The sequence below is a fragment of the Fusarium solani genome (assembly GCF_023522795.1).
Source record: "Fusarium solani strain SB1 chromosome Unknown bctg00000006, whole genome shotgun sequence".
Classification (NCBI taxonomy): Eukaryota; Fungi; Ascomycota; class Sordariomycetes; order Hypocreales; family Nectriaceae; genus Fusarium; species Fusarium solani.
Window position 1 is genome coordinate 3,069,175 of NW_027072151.1, and position 25,252 is coordinate 3,094,426.

A 25,252-nucleotide genomic window follows, 5' to 3' on the forward strand; every position below is an offset into this window, starting at 1 on the left:
TAGCTAAATAGCAGATCCTAGCGACTAATTGCAGTTACTATCTTAACTATTAAAATACCCAATCGAAGTATTATTACTATGTTCAACTCTATGGCTTGTCCGCCTTCAGTAGCACGCCGCGCAGGGGGCTGCTTACATCTCGCTTCCCCACAGGGCTGTGTGGGCAAGGCGTTTGCTAGCTGCCTACATTTCATAGGAAGCCGTGCGGCTGAGCCACAGGGCACATGGTGATACAATTACGTACTGGGGGTACTTTGGTCACGAGCGGCAGATGCTGCCAATTTGGTTGATAGTGTGACCCTCTGGAACGTGTACGACGGCTTAGTGATTATGGCTTACATTTAAAGAACGCTAAGAATAAAATTACATTGCTTAAAGAAGATATCTACTGCGCTCTGAACAAAACGCCAAGAACAAGCCTACGCTACCTGATGACACGACACGCCTTGAAGAAAATGCCGAGAATAAGCCCATGTCACCTGAAGAAGATACACGATGCGCTCTGAAGGTTATTAGGCTAACGGCTTCATTTTAAATGAGGCTGAGACTGTAGCTAAAGGGCTGTATGAGCCGCTTTAATAGAATAATGGGGGCTTTTTGTAGCTCAAATCGAATGTTCAGCTTGTTTCAGATAGTTACTTCGCCGTTGTCTATTTTGACCTAAGTAAATACCCCTAAAATAATCATTTCATAAGAATATAAAGTATAGTTTTAAGGCAGAGAAGTTCGCTTGAGTTATCGTGATTCAGATCAACACACTCTCTTTTCCTTTGATCAAAAGACCAGACCAACTCTACCAGACTCAACTTCCAGTCAAAAAAAAAAAAAATGGGCTTCTTCCTTCTCTCTTTACTTGTTGCGGCCGTTGGCCAGACAAGCACGGTGGCTTCGCAGCCCCTTGAGCTTGCTCCACGAGCCGATGACCTATGCTCTGCAGGCGAGGTTGAATTTACCGACACGGTTAGAGATATGTTCACGGGCTTTACCTCCAACTACTGCCGGCTTCATAAACCTGGGGAGGAGGAGACTTGGTCCACCGGCAATTTCTGGGTGACAATTTCTTCGTCGGCCGACGGTTGCGCTGCACCAGCCTCTATGCCAGAGAATGAGTGTAAAGACTCGTTCAAAAAATCTATCGACGCTTGTTCCGTTGGATCCAAGATTTCGGGCGGCAATTCTCTTTGGACTGGGCCAGATGGAACTTGCCTGAAATTTTCGATGCACGCTGAACCCCTTGAAGTCGAGGCCTTGAAAACCGACATCGAGTTCCATGCCGAGCTCAACGAGGTTGACGTCGGGGAGGGTCTGTACTCCTGTGATGACTATATGAAGCTCTTCGACTCAGCCAAGGAAGCCTGCCTGTCGATTGGGTGCGACGTCAACAAGAAGGCGTGTGACGACCAGACTTGTGTGACCATTGATGGCACTACGAACCAGGGTGTGGACGACAAATTCAAGGGTTACCTCGACCAACTAAGGGGTGTCATTGCCGGATCATGCAAGACAGAAGCGTACGAAGACTATTACTGCACCCCTAACGGCGTTTGCAGCACCAACAAGAGAGTCAAGGTTCAGATCCCGTCGTTCCTCGGCTCCTCTACGGCTAAAGACGAGGATACCTTTGTTGCGAACTACAAGGTCACGTTCACGCAAAAGGAAACGAAGAGTTCATGCGACATTGTTACAGCCTTGGTTAGTGCAGGTCTTGGTACTCTAACAGGAGGTAGTCTTCTGGGTGCGACCTCACTTCTATGCTAAGGTGTTGGGGAACACATTCCAGCGGTGGGCAGGAAAGTCATGTTTGATAGCTCGGTCGAGGGCAGCTTCAACGCGCCCCTTCGGATCGCTGCCGTAGAATCCAACATGAAAGCGGCAGCCGCTTTCTACAGATAGCTTTTGACAATAACTTCTTCCACACTTCTTCTTCGTGCGATTCACTAGTGCGTTTTTTTATGCGATCGAATGATTCTTATTTGTACGTTCATTTCTTTTTCTCGCTAGTGGCTGTACAGTGTGCATTCTGTGTAATTACTATAGTAAGTATCCTTCAGAACCCCAAGACATAGACGGGAACACCTCGTGCATTTGTCCGTTTGAAGATAGTAGAGGCTAGTCTCTCCGAGGATAGGCCGTAGAGTGTCCGGCTAGCGATGTAGAGATCAGAGTTGGAAGCAGAAAAGAAAAAAATCAGAATACAAGCGTTGATTATATGAAGGATGACCTTAACTTGTGCAAGCCTAGCCGCTATAACAAACGGTGAGGTAGACACGTCAGTCTTCTCCTTTCTTGTAAAGGTAAACTTATTCGAGTTATATGGAACTACTAACAGTACGCTAATACAGCAGAAGAAAAGGATGCGATAAAAGGTCCGCTTCATGGCCCGGGGTATCGTCTTGCGTCGGATGGGTTCGAGAGTGCTATGGATAACTCCGACCAGGAGACTACGGACCAGAAGTACGGTAGTCAGCTTCTGGTGGTCCAGGACGATGGAACCTGCATCGAATTCGATATCAACGCTTCCGTCTGGCAGGACCCTCTAGCTACCACCGACGCCGCCCCTGAGGCCACTGCATAAGTGGTCCTGACCCGCGTCAGATCCCGCCGGCGCCAAACCTGGTGTAGTGGAGTGCGCAAACCTTGCTGGAGTAGTCGGCTCGCAATCCGGAGTCAGTTGTTCCCCAGAGGAGAGCCTAGATTGATGTGCCGCTGCTTCAAGTATGTTAGTACGAGACAGCGAAGTCAGTCTTGGTGGTCCGACAGACGTGGCCTTCACTTCCTGCTGAAGAAGTTTGCCGCGTGCCAAGGTACTGAAGCTCGAGACAAGGTTCTTGCTCTTCTGGGCATCTCATCAGATCCTCCAGCCCCGAAGTGTTTCGTCCCGATTGCCAGAAGACCCTACATGGAGTGTGCCGCGATACTCTCTGTTTCCTACTCTTCGGCAAAGTTCTCCCATCATCGGTCATTACGCTTCCGGATCCATCTATTTCCGAGTTGGTCGACTACCTAGATGACATACCCCGCTTGTCCCATTGGACTTTTAAGTGGGCAGTTCAGGGGAGACATGACTTGACGTCGACTTACATGTTGGAAGTTGGTGGATATACAGCACCATTCTTGACCGTGGGTAACTTGATAGAACATGGGGGCCATCTCACGTTGATCACACATCTCTTTTCCAATAATCTCGTCGACGAAGTCTCAACAAATAGATCAGGAGAGAGTCTGCTGAACATTGCTGTAAGAAAGGGAGACGTGGTCCCAGCTGTCTTAGAAGCCAGAGTTATGTCGTTGCCAATGCTGACTCTATCTACGTCAGATCAAGCAACCTCAAGCGGCATTTGGTTCTGATGCCGTCATGTGTTGATAAATGTGTTCTTTGTTATTGTGGCCGACGGCTTCCTCTGGAGACGTCATTGAAGAAAAGCAACCTCAAAGCAGGTATTACAACTTTCTCCTGAGCCCCTTGTTAACCCAGTGGAAATAAACATAATAATTACAGGTGCTACTATAACTCGTTTACGTCTAGAACCGTTGACTTGAGGCCAATTCATTCCTCCCTGGTAATCTGCCTCATATCTATCGGTTGATACTTAGGACCATCGGGGAGAACAGCGGACCTGCCCAGACGGGAAATGCACTTACTTACTTGCTTACTTACTGATGAATGCTTACATAACTGCTGTAACTGGGCGCCTGGTTGTGCCTGGGCAGGTATATAAGCATCCGTGCCCACCCACCCAGAAGTGGCCAACACAGACTTAACATCATTCCTGCTCTTACAACCCTTGGTCACTCACGGCGCTGCCATGACTTCCTTCGGCCCCGTCGCACCGCACCTGCTGAACCAACCGCTCCGCTTCCCGAGCAGCCGCTATCCTCCCGAGGAGGGCAATCGATGGGTCAGGCATTCCCTGAAGGACATCAACGAGCGGTCAAGCTTCCACGACCGCCAGTACTCATGGGGCTTCACTATTTTCCGCACGGTTTATACGCCTGAGTCAGATGAGGCCTTTCCCAAGGCTGTTGAGGCGCTGCATCATTTCGCCAACGATTACGCCACGGAAGAACTCTCGGTCAAACCATTTCTGAACGAGGACCCCCTTGATCCTGCTCCCAACGAAGAGCTGGCTCGACGATTCTACTGCGACATTGTGGAAGATGCAAATAATCTCGATGGAGCAAGCCCCGACGACGTGGCCAAACGCTTCGATATCTGGGTTCAGGAGCATCTACAGCCAGAAGGGCAAAACCGCCGGAAGATAGGAAGGTTTTGCTTCTGCATCATGCTCGATCAGCAAGGAATCGACCATCTGCTGGATCTGAGCACCGGAGAGATCTCGCGGGGTTCATATCGCGATCAGCTCAACCCTTATGTCAAGGTCGTCACTGAGGCCGACAACTGGAACGAAGAAGGAGGGGAGAGGTTCTGGCTGAGGGTCGGGATCAAGGGTCACTTGTTCGGTCTGGCCTTTGGGTGGCCTGAAGACATGGACATTAGCGAACTCGGCAACCCTGATCCCACGGATGGGATTCACAACCTCTATGGCATGTATCCATTTGACTGTTAGACAGATATTCCTATATACCTACTTTCATTCCGCCCACTCGTATGTCGGCCCCGTACAGTAGGCTCGCTCGGGCACCAAATTCTCACTGCACTTTGCCAAGTCCTTACCAAGAGATGGGTTGGCTGCTAGAAGCAGAGAGATGTGGATGCCCGCACCCATGCAGATGGTGGAACAGCTATCACCCTTCTCGGCAACGTACCATCTTCCACACTTGGCCGTCGAGTCTTCAGCTGCCGTTGAGTTGTTGGGAGGGTCAACTGGGAAGGCAGTGTAGTCGCTGCCAGGATGAGGAGTGACGGTGTCACCACTCCCTCCCGCGCCCCAGTTGTCAAACCTGCCGTTTTGAGGCTCTGTACAGAGAAGCCATCCAAATGCCTTGCCTCCAGTGCCCAGGTTGCTGCATTCGAAGTTGATCCAGGGATTGAACCGCCGCAGGTCGCCAAAACCCAGCTTCCCCTCCCTCTCCAGCCCGGCGCAAGTGTCGTTCTTTGCGTATTTCACAAGACTAGCACATGCGAGTGGGAGGCAGAGTTTTGTCCCGTCTGGAATGCCACTGCAGTCCTGGATGTCCGGGTTAAGGCTGTACAAGGCGGCGGGAGAGACGTTGTTGTGGAGGGCAATCTCCTCGCAGGTGTTGTTGCCTTTGCTGGTCTCGATAGTGTTGTCAGACACGCAGAAGATGGGATTTTTCTCCGAAACAGGGTCGAGAGAAGGCGGGATTTCTGTCGGTCCCTCTTTTCCGCATCGCTCGTACACCAACTCCAGGTCTTCCTTGTACCAGTCGTCATAGACCGAGTACGATGTGCTCTGCATCATGGCAAGCCTCTTGATGTAGCACTCAGAGCACATCTCTGACAGAGGCATATCTTGGATCGTGGAGACCGTGCTAAACTTGTCGATGACATCTTCATGATCAGTTTAGTAAATGCTTCGGGAAAAGTGTTTAGTGCTCACCATTGCAGTAATCTCCAGTCTTGGAATCCTTGACGCATGTCTCGTTGACACCAGCCCAAATGCGCCCTCCAGGCGTAGTGGGCAGCTGCTGCGAGACGTTGTATCCCTGACACAGTGTCTCAACACTTGTGAACCAAGTTGCCAGGGAGTCAGCGCATCCCTCGTCGCAGATGGACGCGGCAAGAGTGCCATTGCCAATTGACCCTCGGTACGACGGCTGCTGAAACGATTCGACATACCCATTGCAGAAGATGTTTGAGCTCAAGGCCTTCTTGCACAAGTCTGGGACACGAACGTTGCGCAGGGAATTTTCTGTGTACACCTGGAAACCTGGGAATGGACGAGGCCCCGAGACTTCCTTGGAACCTTGCAGCCAAGCGAGGATCGACGACAAGAAGCCATTGACATTGTCTTTGGCCAACGTGGCTAGGCCCTTGTACGGCGTCACCATCTCAACCATGGCCTTGGTACAGAGGTTGTAAACCCACAGGTCAAAGCTCTGCTGCACTTCAACCGCACGTCTCTGGCAGTCCTCCGTCTCAAGGCACTTCTGGCTATAGTCAAAGAACCACGAGTAGAGCCCTGCACCCAGTACATAGACGGCGGACGAATCAATGATACGCAGAGCCCATGAAGTGTAGCAGCCAGCATCATCGGCCTTGCAATCCCGGAACGTCGGATCGTCGCGGAAGAGTCCGGGAGAGAAAGGTGTCGGTGCTTTTGGCACGGGCTGGTAGTAAGGAGATTCAGTTTGAATCATGCCCATGACGATATTCTTGGCTCCGGATAGCTGGTACTGATAAAAGACGCTATGTTCAGAAGCGGTTCCCCAGAGCCATGCCCGCTGACTCTCGATCAATATGCCTCTCGCCGCGTAAATGTCAATCTGGGTCTCCTTTGGATCATCGAGGTCATGGTCAGCGACCCAAGCCCAGACATTCTCGAGGTATGCTGTTGATTCCCGCGTCAGGTGAAGCATCATGGATGCCGCCTTGCACTTGGGATTGACAGATCCAGTGCTCTTGGGGCAGTCGGACTTTTGCAACTTGGACCCAACGGTGCCTCCCACCCGGAAATGCGAATCTGTACGTCGTTAGTCCCATCTTCCTCCTCGTTGTTGAGCGTTCTACTTACCCCACATTCCCACTGATCCTTTGGTGGCTTCTTGAGCGTTCCACTCAACCAGGATAGCCCCGGAGGTTGGCCCCGAGACGGTAAACATCATGTCTTGGATCTCGATGATGCCGGGAGAATCTCCTGGTCGTCCAACCTGGACAGCCACCCGAGGCTTCTGCTCATCCTCGAACGCAGACCCAGTGGCCATGATCTGTGACCACGCCTGGCCTATGACCCTGGACCCCATAGGGATGCGTAGAGTATCTTTGATGACATATACACCAAAAGGAAAATAGACAATCGAGGACGTATTGGCGGCCCCGGTTAGAATCGAGTTGAGAACAGCAGTGTCATCTGTCTTGCCGTCTCCCTTTGCACCCAGAGCCCTGACGTTCATAACCTTGTTCGAGGGAACATCGTAGTACTTAGGCCGTCTGCGAGTAAAGAGATTTGGCTTCATCTTATCGTAGGCCGATCCCAGAAGATCCGCAGTTCGGTTCATGACTGGGATACTGTCGCCATTAACAAACTTGCCAACACCGTCAGCATTGGTGATTCTGCCAAAGCCCCAGCTGTCCACGTGAACTTCGTTGCCACCGTCCAAGAGGACCCGGTCCTTGAAGGAATCGGTGATGGCAGTCTTGACGTTGAAGAATCCGACGTTCTGGACAAGGAGGGACGTCGAGTTTTCGGCGTGCAGTGAAGTGACGATGCCGTTTTGGGTGTTGGCAATGAGGGAGTCCATGAGGATAATAGACCCTACGCTCTGTCCAGTGCTGTGCGCACCACCGGCACCTCCAGTCACCACAAGGCCCGATCCGCACCCTTCGATAATGAAGTCTTGCATGGTCCAAGCCCAGTCCCAGTGAATTTGAACAGCCGTCTTGCAGTTGACGAATACCAGATGGCTGGTGGTGAACTGTTGGTTACCAAAGTAGGCTCCAAAGTTGCCTCCAACAAAGGTGAGGTCGGCAAGGAATCCACCAGATCCGTTCTCCATGTAGATACCCTGCTGGGTGTTGCCTGGTATGTCAGAGTTGTACTGCATGTAGAACTCGATATTCTCAAGCGACGATGCCTGTGCGACTTGCCAGTGGATAGCACAGACATAGGCACCAGGGTCAGTCAGGCGGATATCAATCTTGAAGTTTTTAATGCTTCGCAGAAAGTTGGCCGTGTTAAGGTACCTGTTGATTGGTTATTATATGAGCTCAAGAATGAAGTTTAGAACATGTATATACTCACCAGCCTACGTTGTCTTCAACGTACTTGTTGGAAGTAAAGACACCTAGGCCCACGAAACTCGAGGCGGCCAGGATGGTCGGGACATTGGTGGGCTTGATTCCATTTAGTCAGTGACACATACAATCACGAATCGGGGCGATCAACTTACATCACCTAGAAACTGGGTGTTGTAGTACTGGATGATGGAGCCGCTGACCAGATAGGTTCCAGGGGGAAATACACGACAGCTGGGGAGATAGTGCTTGAGTGGCAAGTCTCTCCGCAACGCGCCCCATCGGAAATGGCCTTGTTGATGGCAGCTGTGTCATCCGTCTTGCCGTCTCCCTTTGCGCCAAACTCCTTGACGTTTCGCCAGACCTTGTAGTCAGATGGTGCAAAGGGGCTACGGCCAGGGTGTTCCTGGTCGTCAATCATCCAGTAACCAGAAGCACGCTTGTCCTTGGTACCCTGGTAGCTATCAGAGAACTTGGAAAGTAAACCTTCTGGAGTCTGCTGCTCTTTTGGAGTGTTGGTGTCGGCAGGGCTCTTGCGAGAGTACTTCTTGCGAGTGGCTTCCGCAACCTGGCTATGATTTCCCTTGGGCTTCTGCGGAGTGGACTCGGCAACCATTCGAGCTGCTTGAGAGAGCTCCTTTGGGATTCGGTAACCAGCCTCGTCGTTCGAACTGCCCTCAGAGTCTGAGTCCTTTCGACGAGAAAGTGTGTTGGGATCAGCCTTGTAACGGAGGAAAGGCGCCGGTTGTCCAGCATCATCATCATGTCGGAACTCTTGCTTGTTGAAGACGGGATGTTGGACTCTGTCCTTGTTGACAACAGCAAGAACCTTGAGGGCTTGATCTACCATGGATTGGGCATCTCCGTCAACTACAGGCTCACTGCTGTTACTTCTAGTGGCTGTATTGTCGGTGGAGGCTGAGGCGGCGTAGGTAAAGAGATAGGAAAAGAGAAAAAGAAGGACAAGTCCAAGTATTCTTGGTGGCGCCGTATGGCGATACATGATGACAGGGTAGCACGATGTTTAGAAAGACAGAAAGAAGGGGAAGTTGAAACGAGTAGTCTGTGATGCTCAGAGGGAAGTCTCAAAGAATCAACCTCTTCATATCAAAAGGCTCTCAACGACAAGCGAGGACCGAGCAGGGGTCGATTATCATCGTCTGCAATATATATCCCGATTCAGCCTGATTTTGCGCTCCAGTAAGCAGTAAAATTGCAACGCTACCAGCTGATCAGCCAATACCACCCGACAGGACAGGGCCCAGGCGGCTATATATCTAACTAAAACATGATTACGGAACATAGTCCAGATGCGGGTCGGCCCGTTCCTAGAAAGGACTTATTGTATGCAGGAGTTTTGGGCCCCATCTCAGCCGCAGAACCCCCGTGCATCGGGCTGCTGCAAACCCCTGCACAAGACCGTTTGATGTTCATGGCCCCGATGCTGACCTGCATATGCAAGCACCTGCATCTGTATCATTTGACTACTTTGTAATTCATCTTCCGTGATGACAAGCGCATGGTATTTCCAGACCGAGCAGGAGATGATGGGGCTAATGGGCTGAAGAACCACGCCGTAAACTAGCCATAGGTTCATCAACGATGTGAGTGGTCAGATGAATGAAATCACTGCATGATCACAGTATGAGGATAATTGCAAAGGAACGAAAGGCCTCACGTAATCGGCAACTTGGGTGTGGAGGAAAATACCCTCACATGCAGCGAAGCCGGTTCGGAACGGAATCTTGCCATGTCGGGTAGAGTCAGGGAAGTAACAGGCCTCGAATCACATTGGGATCAGCTTTCATTAATGCTCTGTGTCTCCCCTCGAAACTCTCAGAAACTCAAGAACTTCTTTCACATCCACTCATTGTATTCGTATTGGACACTCCATCATGGCGGGCTTCCCGCGCCTCAGTGCCAGAAATGGTGCATTCTTTCTCTTTTTTCTTCTTCAATTCGTTTTCACCCTAGCCCAGGATGAGCCTCAATGCAGCGCGACCAAGCCTTGTGCAAAAGGCTGCTGCAGCAAGTGGGGGTTCTGTGGTTACGGCAAAGACTGTAAGCTACATCTTCTCATTGTTCCTCGAAATAGTTTCTAACACGTTTCTATCAAAGCCTGTGCCAAGGACGTATGCGTCAACAACTGTGATCAAAAGGCAGAATGTGATCCTGGCGGCTTCGGACGCGAGTTTGTTCAGATAGACAAATGCCCGCTGAACGTCTGCTGCTCCAAGTCTGGCTTCTGTGGCTACACGGAAGAGTTTTGTGGTCAGAACAAGATTGACCCCCCCAAGTGCAGCTCTCACAGTCTGCAGAGGGTCGTGGGCTACTACGAGGGCTGGTCCAAGGACCGTATCTGCAACAAGTTTATGCCCGAGCAGATCCCACTCGGAGTCTACACCCATCTCAACTATGCGTTTGCCACCATTGATCCGGAAACCTTTCAAGTTCGCTTGGCGTCTTCAACAGAAAAGGACATTTACGAACGACTTACCATGTTGAAAGAGCGGGACCCGGATCTCAAGGTTCTCATTGCCATTGGAGGCTGGACCTTTAACGATCCCGGTCCGACTGAAACGACGTTTTCGGATATCGCAAGGTCTGAGGCGAACCAGAAGGCCTTCATCAAGTCTTTGGTCAGCTTCTTGTCTACCTACAACTTTGATGGCATTGATCTCGACTGGGAATACCCAAAGGCCAAGGACCGAAGTGGCCGTGACGAGGACTTTGAAACATTCCCCAAGTTCCTCGCAAATATCAAGTCAGCCCTCAAGTCCACGGGTCGCGATGAGCTCTCAATTACTTTACCGGCATCTTACTGTGAGTTGTTTGTCTTGTTACTGTAGACCCATCAGCCTAACCACATTATCCAGGGTACTTGCAGAACTTTGACCTCGGCAAAATAGAACCGCACGTCGACTTCTTCAACATGTATGTATTTCCCAAACGAGGCAGTACGGTGCTAACTCGATACTTGTAGCATGAGCTATGATCTCCACGGAACATGGGATAAGCCTAACGAATGGGTTGGGCCATATCTCAATGCACACACCAATCTTACCGAGATCAAGGAGGCCATGAACCTGCTCTGGCGCAACAAGGTCAGCCCTGACAAGGTCGTGCTGGGCACTGGATTTTACGGGCGTGCCTTCACGGCCACAAGCCCAGATTGTCTTAAGCCTGGGTGCACCTACGAGTCTGGTGCACCCAGACAAAAGTGCAGCAACGAGATCAGCGTCATGATGAACTCGGAGATTATGGAAGTCATCAACCGAACCAACGCCTCTCCAAAGCTTGATAAGGAGGCTGCTGTCAAGATCCTGACGTTTGACAACAACAACTGGGTTGCATATGACGATGAGGAGACGCTCAAGATGAAGGCAGATTTTGCCAGGGAGCAGTGTCTGAGCGGCCTCATGGTGTGGGCTGTGTCTCACGATGTTGAGGATGGACGGTTCTCCAAGGCCATTGGAGAGGCAGCAGGTCGCAAATTCACATCTATTCCGATCCGAGGCGGTATGACTATGATCGAGATCGACAGCTCGACTTCGAATCAGACCGAGACGAAGCACGCGCAATGTAAATGGACCGACTGTGGGCAATGTAAGCACCCTTCCTCCCCAGATTCACCAGATACTGACAGCGAGTACAGCATGCCCGGCCAACTGGATCCGCGTGATGCGAAAAGATAGTGGAGCTCGAAAGAATGAGCAAATGATTGACGGGAGTCGCTGCGAGGGCGGCGTCCATGAGCTCTGTTGTCCCCCAGAGGGAGACCTACCCACCTGCGGCTGGTACACCCACAACAACGGCAAATGCGATCATACATGCCCCGACGGAACCTTTGAGATCGGATCTATCAACAAGTACTGCAGGAGTAACTACCAGTCAGCTTGCTGTACCAAAGGCAGCAGCAACACCAAGCTCTATGAGCCATGCTCTTGGACCGACGGCCCCGAGTGTGACGATTACAATTGTGCCTCTGGCCTGGACAAAGTGGTCCTGTCGTCAATGGGCAGTGGAGGCGCTGCGTGCTCCGCTCGCCATCTTAGCGTTCAGAACGGGGAATTCGACTGGCAGGAACGCAAGTACTGCTGTAAGCAGGAGGAAAACCACAAGTGGGATGACTGCCAGATATACAACAACCTTGGCCCCGGCCCGTCGGACGACGAGACTTTCTGCCGCAGTGGATGCCCGAGTGATCGGGTACGAGTTGCCCTGGATTCTCTCCCCAACAGGCCGGACAAGAGGCTTGCCTGCATGCGAGGAGCAAAGGCGCAGTGCTGCATCCCCAAGTCGTCCACCTTCACCAAACGAGAGTCGCCCCGAGGATTCTGAGCTACGGGACGTCCTCGATTCTTTCGTCGAGTCGCCCTTCTGCTATGTTGTCGGTGGATTTATGGACACTGGCGCTGCCGGTGCCGCTGGAACCGGAGCATCGAAGCGTTCCGACAGCGGCTCCCACCATGAGCATCAACACGGCCATGCCCACCACCCTCACGCTAAGCGAACACTGCAACGAAGAGATCTCCAGTATGATACCGACATGATCAAAGAGCTCGTGCGCGACTTGCTCAAGTCCACAGCTACCAGCAATCAAAAGGCCATCTGGGACGACACCATCGGCAAGAAGTATCCGAACCTCGTATGGAGCAAACTGGGAGCCTACATAACAAAGACAAAAAAGTTGACCACATGGGGAGTAAACCAGCTCTCTGACCTCATTGTCTGCAATCTCTCGCAGTGGAACAGGTGGGTTGGGAACGACAAGGAGGAGCAATGCCCCTGTGACACTGCGTACTGCTGTCCAGGTGGCGGCGAAGAATGTGCAAGTGAGGAGGTTGAGTTCTTCCTCGATCGGAGAAGCTTCACGCCCTGGGAAGACTTTTATATTGATGAGGACGGCGAAGCTGATCTGAGCGACTTGGACGAGCGCGCCGATAGGCCTACCCCCGGAGGATCCAGGCCTTACAACATCACATTCCCAGACGGGACATGGATAACGGTTTATTCTGAGGAGGTGAGTGATTATTTCCCAGATTTAGATTCTGTGAACTATCTTGATACTGATATCGGGGGCTACAGTATCACCCGAAGGGGAATGCCTGGCCGCGCGACCATCCCATCTGGAGATTGGCATGGATACCAAACAACGATGCTGGCTGCAACGCCGCGATGCCAGACAGAGTCAGCGCGGATGCCCGAGTAACCGGACTAAACAGCAAGTTACTTCTTGTTGCCTTCATCTTTGCCATGTGTCTCTAACACCGCCCCATAGTTGAACACATCATCGAGTTGAACACCATCGCAAGGTTCTTCACGTCTGCCATGGCCGGCACATTGCCCTCAGGGCGCCGGTATCGAAACGGTCCAATCAGCACAAGTCTAGTGCGTGAGACCCTCCTCTCGCCGTATCACGAGAACGTGGTGTTGCAGGCATTTGACAATGGCTGGAACACAAACGAGCCACTCAGGCGGCTTTTCACTTCCCTTGGTAGCGTCAACAATGCGTCGCCCTTTGTTTTGCTCAACTCGGGGTTGAACCAAGTCAAATCAGTCGTGAGTCATATCAGCTTGCCCCTTTCGTACTTTTATCTTGTGCCTGCTGCTGCGTTATCATGAGAGGAGAGCTGTCAGTACCTGCTAACAGTGGTGCGCGTCGTAACAGGCTTGGACACAACGCGTCACTCGTTACGCCAGTCACTTATACCCAGCCAACATGAAAAACATGATGATGCAATTTTTCAATGACAAGCTTAACCCACCTGGAAAATTCCCCGTCAACCAGGACTTTTTGCTAATCCTCCGCGAGGTAAGTCCAGCCCATTTCTGACTGATATCGACAATCAGGACAATCAAGCTAATGTGTAATTCCCTCCCACAGATGAACCAAGCCATGAACTACATTAGAGACCCCGAGGTCTGGCGCAGGCTTCTGGGAATCAACCAAAACCTGAGGCGTGAGTTCTACATCTTGGAGACGGCACATTACCAGAACAGTGGCATCCGTGACCACGTCGTCGACGCCTGGGACGAGTTTATACGGGACGAGTTGCAGCTAACCCTCCGGTATGCGCAAAGGTTTGTCCAAGACTGGTCTGGTGCCGGGCTGGAGCAGTATCGACCTTATGTGACCAATCAGCTGGTTGCCGAGTTCTTCCAGACTCTGCTTAGTTTGTTGGGCGATAGTAATGATCTGAGATTCGACCTTGACGACCTTCCAGGGCAGAAAGGTCCTAGGGATCCTGAAAACCCGGATGGCCCGGAAGACCCGGAAGATCCAGACGGTCCAGATAATCCGGCAGATCCGAGTTCAGGATAGATAGTATTATGCAGAATTATTGACTATGGAAACAAGGCAGATTTGCTTAGACTGAGTGGCTTTGTCAGGGATATGTTATTAAGTGAGATTTATGTGATGAAAATGATGGTGGCCTCCCTCCCACCCATACCAGTGCCCGTGCTGATGATGTTACGAAGTACCTCAGCTAGCAGACTGCATTTACCCCTCCTTTGCACCCATTTCTATTATGCCACGTAGCTCATAGAAGCCCAGCCGATCCAAGGACTTTGTACGACAAACTATCCTTGGCTCTATGTGGTCCAGTAAGTACCGAGCCCTCTGCAATCAAAACCACAGGCATGGGGACGCTTGCAACCAGACAATTCCGACTTACCAAAGGAGGAGGTATGGCAATGGTTTATTGGGGGTGACAGCAAGGCTCCAAGTCCAAGATATACTGCATCAGTAGCCATGGCTACCGTCGGCCGCTGTCGTTGCCTGACTGAGAGTGGGAAGATAATCCTGTGTAATCCCAAGGTGCGAGTTGGGGATGAAGTCTGGCTCTTGTTTGGGTCAAAGACTCCTTTCGTGATGAGACAGGTCATCGATGGCCAAACCACAAGCCAACCTAGGAGATTCAGGTTCCTGGGAGATTGCTGTTCAGCAACAGTAATGGACGGGTAGGCTGTCAAGCTAGATGTAGGAGGGGAGGTGGTGATTCTGGCGTATGAGGAGTCCTCCAACTGAGACCAAGCCAAACCAGCCTGCCAAGTGAGTGTCAAATATTTTGGTAACTGGAAGCAAATTTGACAATATCTTTTGTGCCTCCTGAGGCCGGGCCTTAAAGCGGCCGTCCCAATTAGTGACAGCTGCAAAGGGGATCGTGTGAGATGACACATAGGGAGGTTGGTTGATGTAATCCGGCAATGTTACCCTTGACTAATGATCTTATATATCACCATATAGTAAAACTATAGCCTAGCAGGTACGTCATTAGATTTCCATGTCAACTTATGTTGATTACTGTGCCCTTTGTGGCCTCCTAACTCCAATGATATGACATGTTGCCGAGAAAAGGTGGTATCACAGATCAGCCAACTATGAAGGTATTGAAATTCGCTTAGGTTGATTCGTCTCAGAGCATCTTGTCACAAGCAGGGGCACAGATAACCCACTCACAACCCCTTGGCTGGACTGCCGTTTTGATGTCCTCCCCTCGTTTTAGTGGGCGCAGGGCGGTTTGGTCTTAGTCTTCGATTGAAGGTGACCAGGTATCTGCACCTCCGGCACTTAACAGGACGCCGCTTCCTTAGCCAAGAGGCGCTAGATTATAGTGGGATAATTCACCAAGAGTTAGCTCTTGTCCACTAAATCCCAGTGGCTCGTGAGACCTTTAGGGGATTGATGCGCTAAACGACCTGTTAGGGTATACTTGCGGCGTCGGCTTGTGGCGAATCGCCGTGGCGGTGCCAACCTCAGCGAGCCAATCAAAGGCCACCAAGCCACAACATGAAGAGACGACGACACACGACGAGACCAAACAGCAGGAGACACCTCATGACCATCTTTTCACGGTAGAGAAAGAACATGATGGGACCTGAGCCATAAGACATCTAGTTACCTAGATAGTGTAGCCAGGAGAGAACTCTAGAGCCTGGATGAGGTCAAGAAGGCGGTGATTGGGCCCATGATGCAACATCCACGACCTTTGGCGATTGCGTTGGACAGCATATTGGAGACTCAGAGGCGAGGGTGGCACATTGGACTTGACCGTTGACGGAATGCTCATAATTGAGGATGCCTGCACGGGCACATCGGCTCAATCCTGGCACCAACTCGGATCAAAGAGACAGGAGCTTGGTTCCAGGAACGGAAACAGATTTTGGGGTGCCCTGAGTTGGATTGGACTTGAAGTGCCTCTCTAAAGGTCGTTGTCAATGTGACGTACTGGGCCTGCTCACACCCATACTTCGCTTGAGTCTTCGGCCTCTGGCCATCTCGAGAGGGGGATTCAACCGTATCTCACCCGAACGGGACAGGGTGAATAGCAATAAGATCGTCTCTCTATCAATTTATGAAAGGAGAGGTTTCTTGTGGATGCTATTGACTGAAAGGGTCGCCTTTTGCTGCGTCGGGAAAATTCATCTCAATAATGCGCGCTCTTCCTTCACAGAGCAGAGGGGTTTCGTCTAAACAGGGCGATTAGATTATTTAAGATAGGAAAAAGATCCAATTCGGTAATATCGTTCAATGTCATTTGCGCAAATTCGCCCTGACGGATCGATCCGGCTTGACAGTTGCGGGCAGTGCCAGAACGGGATGTTTACCATTGTGCCTCACATTCATTCTGCCTCTGCAAAAAGAGAATTGTCAACAATACAAGATGATCATTCAAATCTATTTTCCTTTTCTGTACAGCGTACTTATACATAAGAACCCAAACGCGAAGATGAAATCCCATCAACGAACAGTTTGTCTCCTCGACACCTTCGAAACAAACCGAACGAAGCAAACGACAACGCCAACGACAGCGACTACAAGAGCATTTTCGACCGCCAAGAAACCTTCACGATGTTTCGCAAGTCTCCTCGATCTTCGTCCCCGAAGAAACCTCGACCCTCTACCCCGAAGAAACCCTCCAAGCTCCGACTCTTCTCGACCCCCGACAAGATGGAGACCCCTACCAAGGACGAGACCACCCCTACCGCCACGATGGAGTCGCCTCCCGCCCCTGCTCCTCCCGTCGATTCGGAGCTCGCCAAGGCTGAGACCTTCAGCATGGAGCAGATTCGTCGCGCTCGTAACCCCATCATGAACATTACTGTTCGAGGCACCATTAACCGCTTCAGCCTCGAGTTTTTCCTGCTCCCCGGCGAGCGCCGCAGCCGCTCCCACGTCCTGGTCGAGCTCGATGAGAAGATCCGCTTCCGTGACTCTGAGGGCAACGTTGCTGACATCAAGGGTCTTGCCATCTGGATGAAGCATGTTGGCGACAACTTCGACGGTGAGCTTCACGTTCGCTACGTCATTGAGGGCCGTCACTTTGTCGAGCCTCTTGCTCGCTTCCAGTTTCCTCTTGTCAACGCCACCAGGCCTGTTTCTGAGCACGTTACCACCATCGATGTCATCAACGTTCTTCAGGGACTCATTGGCGAATTCCCTGCCATCCACCGCAAGACTCTGACTCAGTTCACCTTCCGCCTTCACAAGGGACGCCTCCTTGGTTGCCGCGATGCTGTGTAAGTTTCCCTCCGCCACCATTTGCTGAAACACAACCTCACAATCTCATCAGTACCCAGTGGATGATCCGCCTCAACCTCGCCGGCATGGTTGGTTGGCACTACACCCGCCAGGAGGTCGAGAACGTCGAGTACATCGGTCGCCAGGCTGTCAGCGGCCGCGGTTTCGACACCATGATCGACCAGAACTTCGCCTCCGACATGGTCCGCGACGAGTGGGGTTTCCTTTCCGTCGTCGTCAAGGTCTCGCCCGTCTGCCGCGCCATCTGGAAGCCCAACACCTACCGCGTCATCAAGCACGCCGGCAAGGATCTCCCTTACATGAAGGACGAGAACGACAAGGTCATCTGCACCGAGCAGTGGATCCCCAACAAGGACTAAAGCGATTTGGTTCTGAACATGTGTCCGACCCGCGGACAAAAGGTGATTTGGCATTGATCGAGGTACAATTTGCAAGGAAGGGATGAAGTGAAAATGGTGGATCTAATGGATCAGGGATTTTATCGATGAATAGGCACGACGGATGGTGCCAGTCTGATGTACCTCGGATCGGAGTTATCAATGCCAAACATAACAGTGGAATTAGGATCCCGTGACTTTGTGATGCCCCATGGCTTGTATCCTCCCAGCTCGTAGTCCCACCACGGTCCACGGACGGCGTGTGCGATCGCCAAGAAGTCGGCGGGTAGGTAGGGGAGGCCTCGCGTCTGGTTGCGGATGATGTCGAGGACGGAGACTGTGACGCAAAGGCCGAGCATGACTGTCACAGCTATAAGGACGCTGCATCGGACGATGTAGACTTGTTCGATAACGCGGGAGAGGGTGGGAACTTCTGAAGTACCAAAGTAGCCGGCGGTACTGATGGAGACGATTGCGTGTGCCATGTTGCCAAAGAAGTGGCCAAGGTCTTCCGAGGTTGGGATCGAGTAGAGGGCGTCTAGTGTGTCGTCGACGATGGCGATTTGGTTCTCGAAGATGTACCACGGGATAGCCGTCATGTACACAACGAGGGCATCCAGTGCTTCAGTGTCGAGAGCAGAGGTGTTGGATCTTGGGGAAGGCATGCAGTCTGTCATGATGGTTCCGTTGAAATGGCAGGATCCTATCGCCCACTTGAGAGAAGGTGTGCATTTAGTTCGAGATATCCAGTCTCCATCGTCGGTCTGAACAAGACTGTTGTCAGAGCCCTTGGCTCGTAGCGCGGTGGCGTTGATGGTTGGGATTGTTCGAGTGGCCGAGAGGAAGTATGTAGAGCCGCCAGTTGGGATCTTGTTGGTGCTCTCGGTCGAGGCGTTGTTCCATAGTCTCAGCCTCTGAGAACCGTGGGACTTTCCCCGAAGCTCGATGCTCTCGACGCTTCCATCTGGAAGAGTAAAGTTGTAGGTGGTGTTGCTGCCGCTCTGGTGGGATTTATACGTCACCTCATCAGCAGCCTCACAGTGAGCGTCCCAGTGAAAGTACACAAGTCCATCATATGTAGTGTTGGCTTGGAAGGTCAGGTTGTGTGTGGGTACTGGGCCGAGTATCCCGAGTCGACATTGACGAGAGCGCTTTGGCTAACGAGGTTACCGACGAAGGTGTACACTGCCTGAGTAAGGAAGGTGTCATTCTTGGCAAGCGAAGGTCGAAACTCGGTTTCGTTGCTTGTACCCATGGCGGTTGAAAGGGATGTGATGTTGTTCATGGCCGCGTCAGCTGGTGCCAGGGGAAGACCGATAACACCAGTGCCCTCTTCGTAATGGGTGTACGGCCCAACTGTAAGGCTGAGGGTACCAACGGGTACAAGGAGGGTTCGCGTCAAGATCAAGACGGTCTGCATCAAGCCATACCACCAAGAGTATCTCGCCACGGTCCTCAACGTCCAGACACTAAAGTTGTCACCAATCTCATCCAAGTCTCTGATCCTAACAGGCATCTGCGTGGTCAACGCGAAAAGATGAAGACGACGAAAGTCGTGCACAACCCATTGGACAACCACACCAGCAGGGGCCAAGAGTGCCGAGAGAGCCAAACCGGAGTATAGCTGGTCGACGGGGAGCTTCTCACTCGTGCGGAACACGCGTCTTTTGGAGGCGTCATTGTCGAGTAGGGCACCGGTGTAGGACCACGCCACAGAAAACAGAGCCGCCGAGAGGTACACACCCAAGATGATGATGTAGGCTTTCAAGTAGTTGTCGAGCTTGTACAAGCCCTTTGTGGCGTCGTTCTCGACCGTGGGTGCAGGAGGACGGTGGTTGGCGTCTTGGCGAGCAGCATTCACGGGCCGGTCCTCTTTTTCGAGAGACGAGTAAACTGCAGGAGTCCCCATGATTTGTTATCTCTAAGCGAGGCAGAAGAGGCACATGAGAGGTATGTGGAAGAAACGAAAATGTCGTGTTTTCGGGTGATGGGCTTGAGAGCGTAGAGGGACGGACACGGACACGGACACGGGGAACGGATTTGTGAAACCGGCAATTGATCGCTGGGACCCACGATGCCCCCTGCACTTACAGATTGATGTTGCATCGAGGTTGAGGATCGTTGATTTGCTAGTTTTAGTGTGATTAGTTTGTGAGTCGCCATTGGTCCATAGTCCGAGGTCCTCTCAACTTCAACTCTCCCTGGCCACTCATGATAGTCGCAGCTAGTCAACTACTTGACATGTTTTGATGATCCTCCATTGGTCCCCAAAGAATGCAGCCTCTCAGAGACTTGCAAAAGGAAAATAATGTGATTATGATTAACTATACTAAGCCTAGACCCTATCGCTTTTCAATACCCACCCCCAGAAACGCCTTCACCGATCATGTCGGCTCAATCCAACTCTCTAAAGGGTAGATGTTGCCAACTGGGCGCTGTCATCAATGAGCGTCGGCCACCAGTCATCCATCGTCCCGTCAAAGGGCTGAGAATCCCAACCTGCCATTTCCAGCATGTCGCCACTATCGCAAACATGCTGCAACCATTCATTGACATCGCCGTCATGGGTGAAATCATCCGTCTTGAAGCCGAATCCCTCCTCGATAGCGCTGTAGTCATTGGTGCACAGACCTCCAGTGAGGTTTGGATCGAAGAACTCGGAGAACATCCCAGGCGCATTTGAGAGATCAGGCATGAAAGACGGTGAACAAGAGGTCAAGGTCGTTGCATCGCTGCCGAGTAACGACGGAGTTTCCCCCAGGAGCGAGTCTTCCCTGGGTCTTAACGGTGTGTCTCCAGCCGGCTCACCGGGTTTAGACGGCGAACTGACATTCTGTAGGTGCTCGTGCGGGTGCTCCTGATCTGGCCCTTTCGTGTTCCGGGACGTAGGTTCCTGGGATGGTTTGTCTTCTTTCGGTATTGTAGGAACGAGCAGTTGGGATTGCTTGCCGAAATTCGGGAACGCCTCTGCAAATAGTCTGTTGATCTCGTTCTCTCGCCACTCCTCTTCGGTTTTGGCAAGTACGGCAGAAGCGAGTGATTCCTTCGATGTCACTTCCACACCCATGCTCATGCTCAGTTTGGGAACCACTGGATAGGTTTGTAGGCGCGGCGAATCTTGCTCCTCCTCATATGGCGCATCGCTCATGACAATATCCTCGGTGACTTGTAAGCGTTTCCCGGTGCGCTTCTTATGAATCTCGCTTGCCATTAGAGCGGATTCCATGCGGGCCTTGGCGCTTCGGTCGGTGCGACGGGAGGCGGCTATATATGCTCGTTCTCGGTAGTCGTCACGGGATCGTTTTAACTGCAGGTCCCGTTAGTGCTGCGCCGGGGCTGGGAATCCAAGAGGGTCAGTGTACCGCAGTCATGGCTATGGGACCCAGGGGAGCTTGGCTGTAAGTCGAGCTTGGATATTTGTGGTTTAGAATGCAACGCGGCAAGTCATTAAAAGTAGCGTTATTGAAGGCACTAGACGACGAATCTTTAAAGTGGTATCATGAGGAGCAGAGAGGATGGTGATGACTTTGAAGTTTAAATGCTTGAGTTCTTGGCCCCGGGGAGACGGCCTTTATTCCTATGAAGGAGGGTCTGAATACTTTGAAGATAACCGAATAAGGGATGTAAGGTTTTACTTCAGCTGGGCCCGCACGGGAAGGAATTCAATCGTTCGTGATCCGCTTCCAGGTTGCTATGGCGCGGAATCGGGCCGTTAGCTCTTTTCGGGGAGGTCTACCATTCACGCCGTTCTCAGCGGCGGCAAAGCCAAATCTCTGGCCGTTCTGTTACCGTCAAGGAAGTGGAGAAGGCGGAACGCTCTGAAACTAGCTTTCACGGATTCAGGGAAACTGAGCAGCCAAGACGGAGCTCTTCCCATCCGCCGAAAGTCAATTAACCGATGCCCCCGATACGGTCGACGGCTGTACTTTTGTCTGATCTCAGTTGAATGCGGTTGATGGGGTGCGTGGGTTTCAATCACTGCCCTAGCTGTAGGCCTTGAGGGGAGCTTTCATAGATATATTGGCAACCCCCCACGAGTGTGAATGGCAATGCTGGATATGACTGGGCTCAGGCTTATTCTTTGCGCAAATGAGTAATGAAATGTTGACGGCTGTTCGGGTATACAGATAAAAGTCAAACCAACTTCGCGCCGTTGTTGGCGCTCGTCCAGCCGGGCCGTTTCCGTCGGCTGTACGGGCGCCTCCTTGCAGAAATTGAGCCTTGTTCAAGTACACTTCCATCACAAAAGCCAGGAAAAGCCGTTCAGCCATGTGCAGCCTGCTCACGTCGGCTCCTTATCCACCAGCAGATCGACACAGTCCCAATGGCAGTTCTCCACAGCGGTCTCGAGAGGATAGCCGTCAAAGCCCGGAGCGTTGGCATCAGCCCCCATCTCGAAAAGACCTTGGGCAACCCCCAGGAGTCCAAATTCACAAGCGTAATATAGCTTGGAGCGCTTAGGGCGGATTCGCATTGGGACAGGAATAAAAACATCCGGCATTGGGGTCCGATATATCTGATCCCACCTCTCGTATGTTCTCTCTGCTTGAAAGAAGCACAGTATCGCTCGGATAAGGTCTTTTGAGGTTCTTGCCCAATAAGCGTGGAACCCCCAGGCCTTTGCGGCATAGAGCGCCATTGGAAAGTTTCGTTTAATTTGCTCGACATCACTGCCCTCAATGTCTGTTAGATAGCTCAAGCAGGTCTCGGTGATGGCAATGCTAGCACTCTCCAAGGAGAATTGCTCTTTCCCAAGAAGATACTCTTTGACTGAGAAGTGGGCAAGGTGGACTTCTGTTATCCCTGGTTCAACTTCAACAAGGACTATGAAGCTGGGGCAGATTCGTAGAATTTCGGTTGGTGGGTTGATCCTGTTCCCGGTGTCGAAGCTTCGAGGGCCTTGGTCGATCTCGGTTGCTACCACCTCGATGGCTTCCTCTAGAGACAGGGGTTGCTGTGTATAGACGAGAAACTGCAACAGACGAATCGCATCCTTCTCGGACTCTGGTGGTATACTTCGAAACATGCGTTCGTAAGTCTCATTCAGGTCTCGGGGTAAAGACTCGAGCGCTCTCTTGATGGCGCTATGCTTCAGGTGCCTGGTAAGACTATCCAGCTGGCAGGCTGCCCATCGGAACCTACGGAGTATGTCAGGTGTTTCAACTTATATATAAACGACTTTAGCCAAGACTCACATTCCATCAGCTCCATTTCCGACCTTGTCTCGAATGCTCTGTTGAAGATCATTAGACAGGTTCTTTTCCACGAATGCTTTATCGTGTTGGAGCCTCATCGTGACATAGTTTCGTATGTCGAGATTGACAGCGTTCTTATTGAGCACGATCCAGTTAGCTTCATTAAAGATATCAGGGATGTTGCTTTGAAACTCTGGCTCTGGTCGGCTGGTCACCAATAGCTGAGCGCCCCCAGGGGCTGTCGCTGCCCCGAGTAACCACGACAGAAGCTCTTTCCTTGTCGTACATTCGTCTAAAGCGTCCAGGACAACTACCACTCTACTGGCAGACTGCATCATTGCTTCAACACAGTCAGATAGAGCCCCTGTCTCGGGTTGAGTCTGACCATTGTCATGCGAAGCGAAAAGAGCGTCAAGTTGGCTCGCGGATTCGCCACCCAACCGATGGAGCTGAAAGGCTAGGCCTTTTAGAAGGCTATTCAGAGTCTGCTTCCTGGAATCATTAAAGTCGAAGAAGAACGTAAGCGTGGTGTGTGTGTCTCTTTGCCAGAGATTGTCAAGAATCGTCGTAGTCAGAACCGTCTTCCCACTTCCTGCTAGGCCGGAAAGCCATAGGTGACGTCTTGACCCAGACTTCCATTCCTTGAAAGGGTCGCTTTCAAGGAACCAGGTTCCGGTGCCAGCGTGCCGACGTGCTCTCGCTGAATTGGCGTTGGTTGAATAGTCTGGCGGGGATAGCCAGCGCTCGATTTTGGCGAGGTCGTGGTCAGATTTGACGGATACTACCGCCTCCTTTGTTTCATCCGTTGTTAAGAACAGACGATCTATCCGTTCCTTTACTGTTCAAAGTTAGAGAGAACACGTGCCATAAATAAATTGCGAACTATGTTGGTATTGGATCTCAAAGATGCTAATGGTACGTGAAAGAACCCGACCCTTCTTCACGGTGAGGATGAGAGGACATGTCGATATCCGTGCCCGTGGTAGTATCTTGGTAACACAATGCCAACCTAGAGTGCTGGGGATACGAACCAGAACTGAGCAAGTCTTGAATAGGCCTCTCGGCCTCAACCCGTCCAGGTGGAATCTGGCGCAGAAGGTCCTTCGCATAACCCGCCGCCATCATGGCCGCAAAGCCCTGCCACTCCATGTTCTTGTGTGTGTCGGAGTAGTCACATATTCCACGGATGACAAGGCATGGAAAGTGGTTCATCAAGCCAGCCGCCTCCATTTCGAAGCAGAGGACGCCCCTCTTGGCCGCCATCTTGTCGCGGATTTTGCGTTCTTCATCAGTTGGTTTGCGCTGGCAATCACACCGTAGTGAATCACGGGGTCGTCCTCATTTTCGTCTCTTTCGGTTCGCTGCACCAAGTAGTTCGGATCGTTGCTGCATACTTGGCTGCATTCGCCTGACGACGATGCTGGGTGGACAAAGTGGGATTGGTAGAGTCTGTCACTCTCCACCGATGGGCGGGAGTACTTCTTCCGCATCTTGGGGAATCGCTTCAAGGCGCCTTCGATAGCTTCGTTGAGTTGATGCCCTTTCATATCGTAATCTGCCTCGAGGCTGGCCATTGCTGCAAGAAGTAGTTGTGGAGGCTGGTTCAGGAACCCAGTCTGCTCGAAGGCCTGGTTTTGGATCGTCTTGCCATAGTCGTATTGGAGAACACCACCAGTCCCGGCGTCACGACCGCTGACCACGACATCGCCGAGTCGTATGTCATGATCTTTGCTGGGGGCGCCGCCGGCAATGCCCACCATCAAACCGAAGCGGACGTTCGGAAAGCTGCGCAACATGTCTCTGGCCACAGTGGCGGCAGTGACTAGGCCGTATTCCCATTTTGGTAGGGAAGCAACCACAACGTTGTGCTTTCCGACTCTTCCCAGGGCGTAAATATTGTTGTCATTGTCGTCGGTTTTGTCAAGTTGGTCATGCTCTTCGTCAAAGAAGGCTTTGGCAGCGACAAGCTCAGTCTTGATGGCGCAAATCCAGCCGACCGTGTACTTCCGCGGGTCAGATTCAGACATGGCAAGCGTTGGGCTTCATCAGCCAGAGAGATAGTTTTGATAGTTAGGAAGAGCGACTGTGAAACAGGATGAAAGATGGAGTAAGATGACAACGAGTGCCGTCTTGATTAGAGAACCGAGAAGGAGGCTCGGATGGTTGAAAATGGTTGAGACATCCAACAGCTGGCACCAGTAATAACGGAGCCTTGGCCCAACTTCCAGCACAGCCCCAGCCACGATGCTTGATGGCT

At 51.7% G+C, this 25,252-nt stretch overlaps 8 protein-coding genes across 8 annotated transcripts; 4 read left to right on the forward strand and 4 right to left on the reverse strand.

Moving 5' to 3' along the window:
• Positions 1-828: 828 nt before the first annotated feature.
• On the forward strand, positions 829-2,575 carry MRS44_010680 (uncharacterized protein; the record flags this gene model as incomplete). Its single annotated transcript, XM_065620200.1, has 2 exons — positions 829-1,692; positions 2,330-2,575. The coding sequence occupies 2 exons, from the start codon at positions 829-831 to the stop codon at positions 2,573-2,575; spliced, it is 1,110 nt and encodes a 369-aa protein (XP_065476389.1).
• A 1,231-nt stretch (positions 2,576-3,806) lies between these two features.
• On the forward strand, positions 3,807-4,568 carry MRS44_010681 (uncharacterized protein; the record flags this gene model as incomplete). Its single annotated transcript, XM_046282336.2, has 1 exon — positions 3,807-4,568. The coding sequence occupies one exon, from the start codon at positions 3,807-3,809 to the stop codon at positions 4,566-4,568; it is 762 nt and encodes a 253-aa protein (XP_046128285.1).
• A 24-nt stretch (positions 4,569-4,592) lies between these two features.
• MRS44_010682 (uncharacterized protein) lies at positions 4,593-8,879 on the reverse strand (the record flags this gene model as incomplete). The annotated part of the gene is made up of 6 exons (XM_065620201.1): positions 4,593-5,473; positions 5,523-6,605; positions 6,657-7,825; positions 7,884-7,975; positions 8,032-8,058; positions 8,106-8,879. 6 exons carry the CDS (start codon positions 8,877-8,879, stop codon positions 4,593-4,595), a joined length of 4,026 nt encoding a protein of 1,341 aa, XP_065476390.1.
• Positions 8,880-9,771: 892 nt separating this feature from the next.
• Positions 9,772-14,201, forward strand: MRS44_010683 (uncharacterized protein; the record flags this gene model as incomplete). The annotated part of the gene is made up of 10 exons (XM_065620202.1): positions 9,772-9,937; positions 9,995-10,699; positions 10,753-10,810; positions 10,860-11,482; positions 11,532-12,077; positions 12,118-12,899; positions 12,965-13,134; positions 13,192-13,438; positions 13,548-13,691; positions 13,764-14,201. The coding sequence occupies 10 exons, from the start codon at positions 9,772-9,774 to the stop codon at positions 14,199-14,201; spliced, it is 3,879 nt and encodes a 1,292-aa protein (XP_065476391.1).
• Positions 14,202-16,733: 2,532 nt separating this feature from the next.
• On the forward strand, positions 16,734-17,782 carry MRS44_010684 (uncharacterized protein; the record flags this gene model as incomplete). The annotated part of the gene is made up of 2 exons (XM_046282333.2): positions 16,734-17,401; positions 17,455-17,782. 2 exons carry the CDS (start codon positions 16,734-16,736, stop codon positions 17,780-17,782), a joined length of 996 nt encoding a protein of 331 aa, XP_046128282.1.
• Positions 17,783-17,901: 119 nt separating this feature from the next.
• Positions 17,902-19,709, reverse strand: MRS44_010685 (uncharacterized protein; the record flags this gene model as incomplete). Its single annotated transcript, XM_065620203.1, has 2 exons — positions 17,902-18,914; positions 18,971-19,709. 2 exons carry the CDS (start codon positions 19,707-19,709, stop codon positions 17,902-17,904), a joined length of 1,752 nt encoding a protein of 583 aa, XP_065476392.1.
• A 498-nt stretch (positions 19,710-20,207) lies between these two features.
• On the reverse strand, positions 20,208-21,171 carry MRS44_010686 (uncharacterized protein; the record flags this gene model as incomplete). Its single annotated transcript, XM_046282331.1, has 2 exons — positions 20,208-21,107; positions 21,163-21,171. The coding sequence occupies 2 exons, from the start codon at positions 21,169-21,171 to the stop codon at positions 20,208-20,210; spliced, it is 909 nt and encodes a 302-aa protein (XP_046128280.1).
• A 911-nt stretch (positions 21,172-22,082) lies between these two features.
• MRS44_010687 (uncharacterized protein) lies at positions 22,083-25,022 on the reverse strand (the record flags this gene model as incomplete). The annotated part of the gene is made up of 4 exons (XM_065620204.1): positions 22,083-22,938; positions 22,996-23,833; positions 24,027-24,297; positions 24,390-25,022. The coding sequence occupies 4 exons, from the start codon at positions 25,020-25,022 to the stop codon at positions 22,083-22,085; spliced, it is 2,598 nt and encodes an 865-aa protein (XP_065476393.1).
• Between the last annotated feature and the right edge of the window lie 230 nt (positions 25,023-25,252).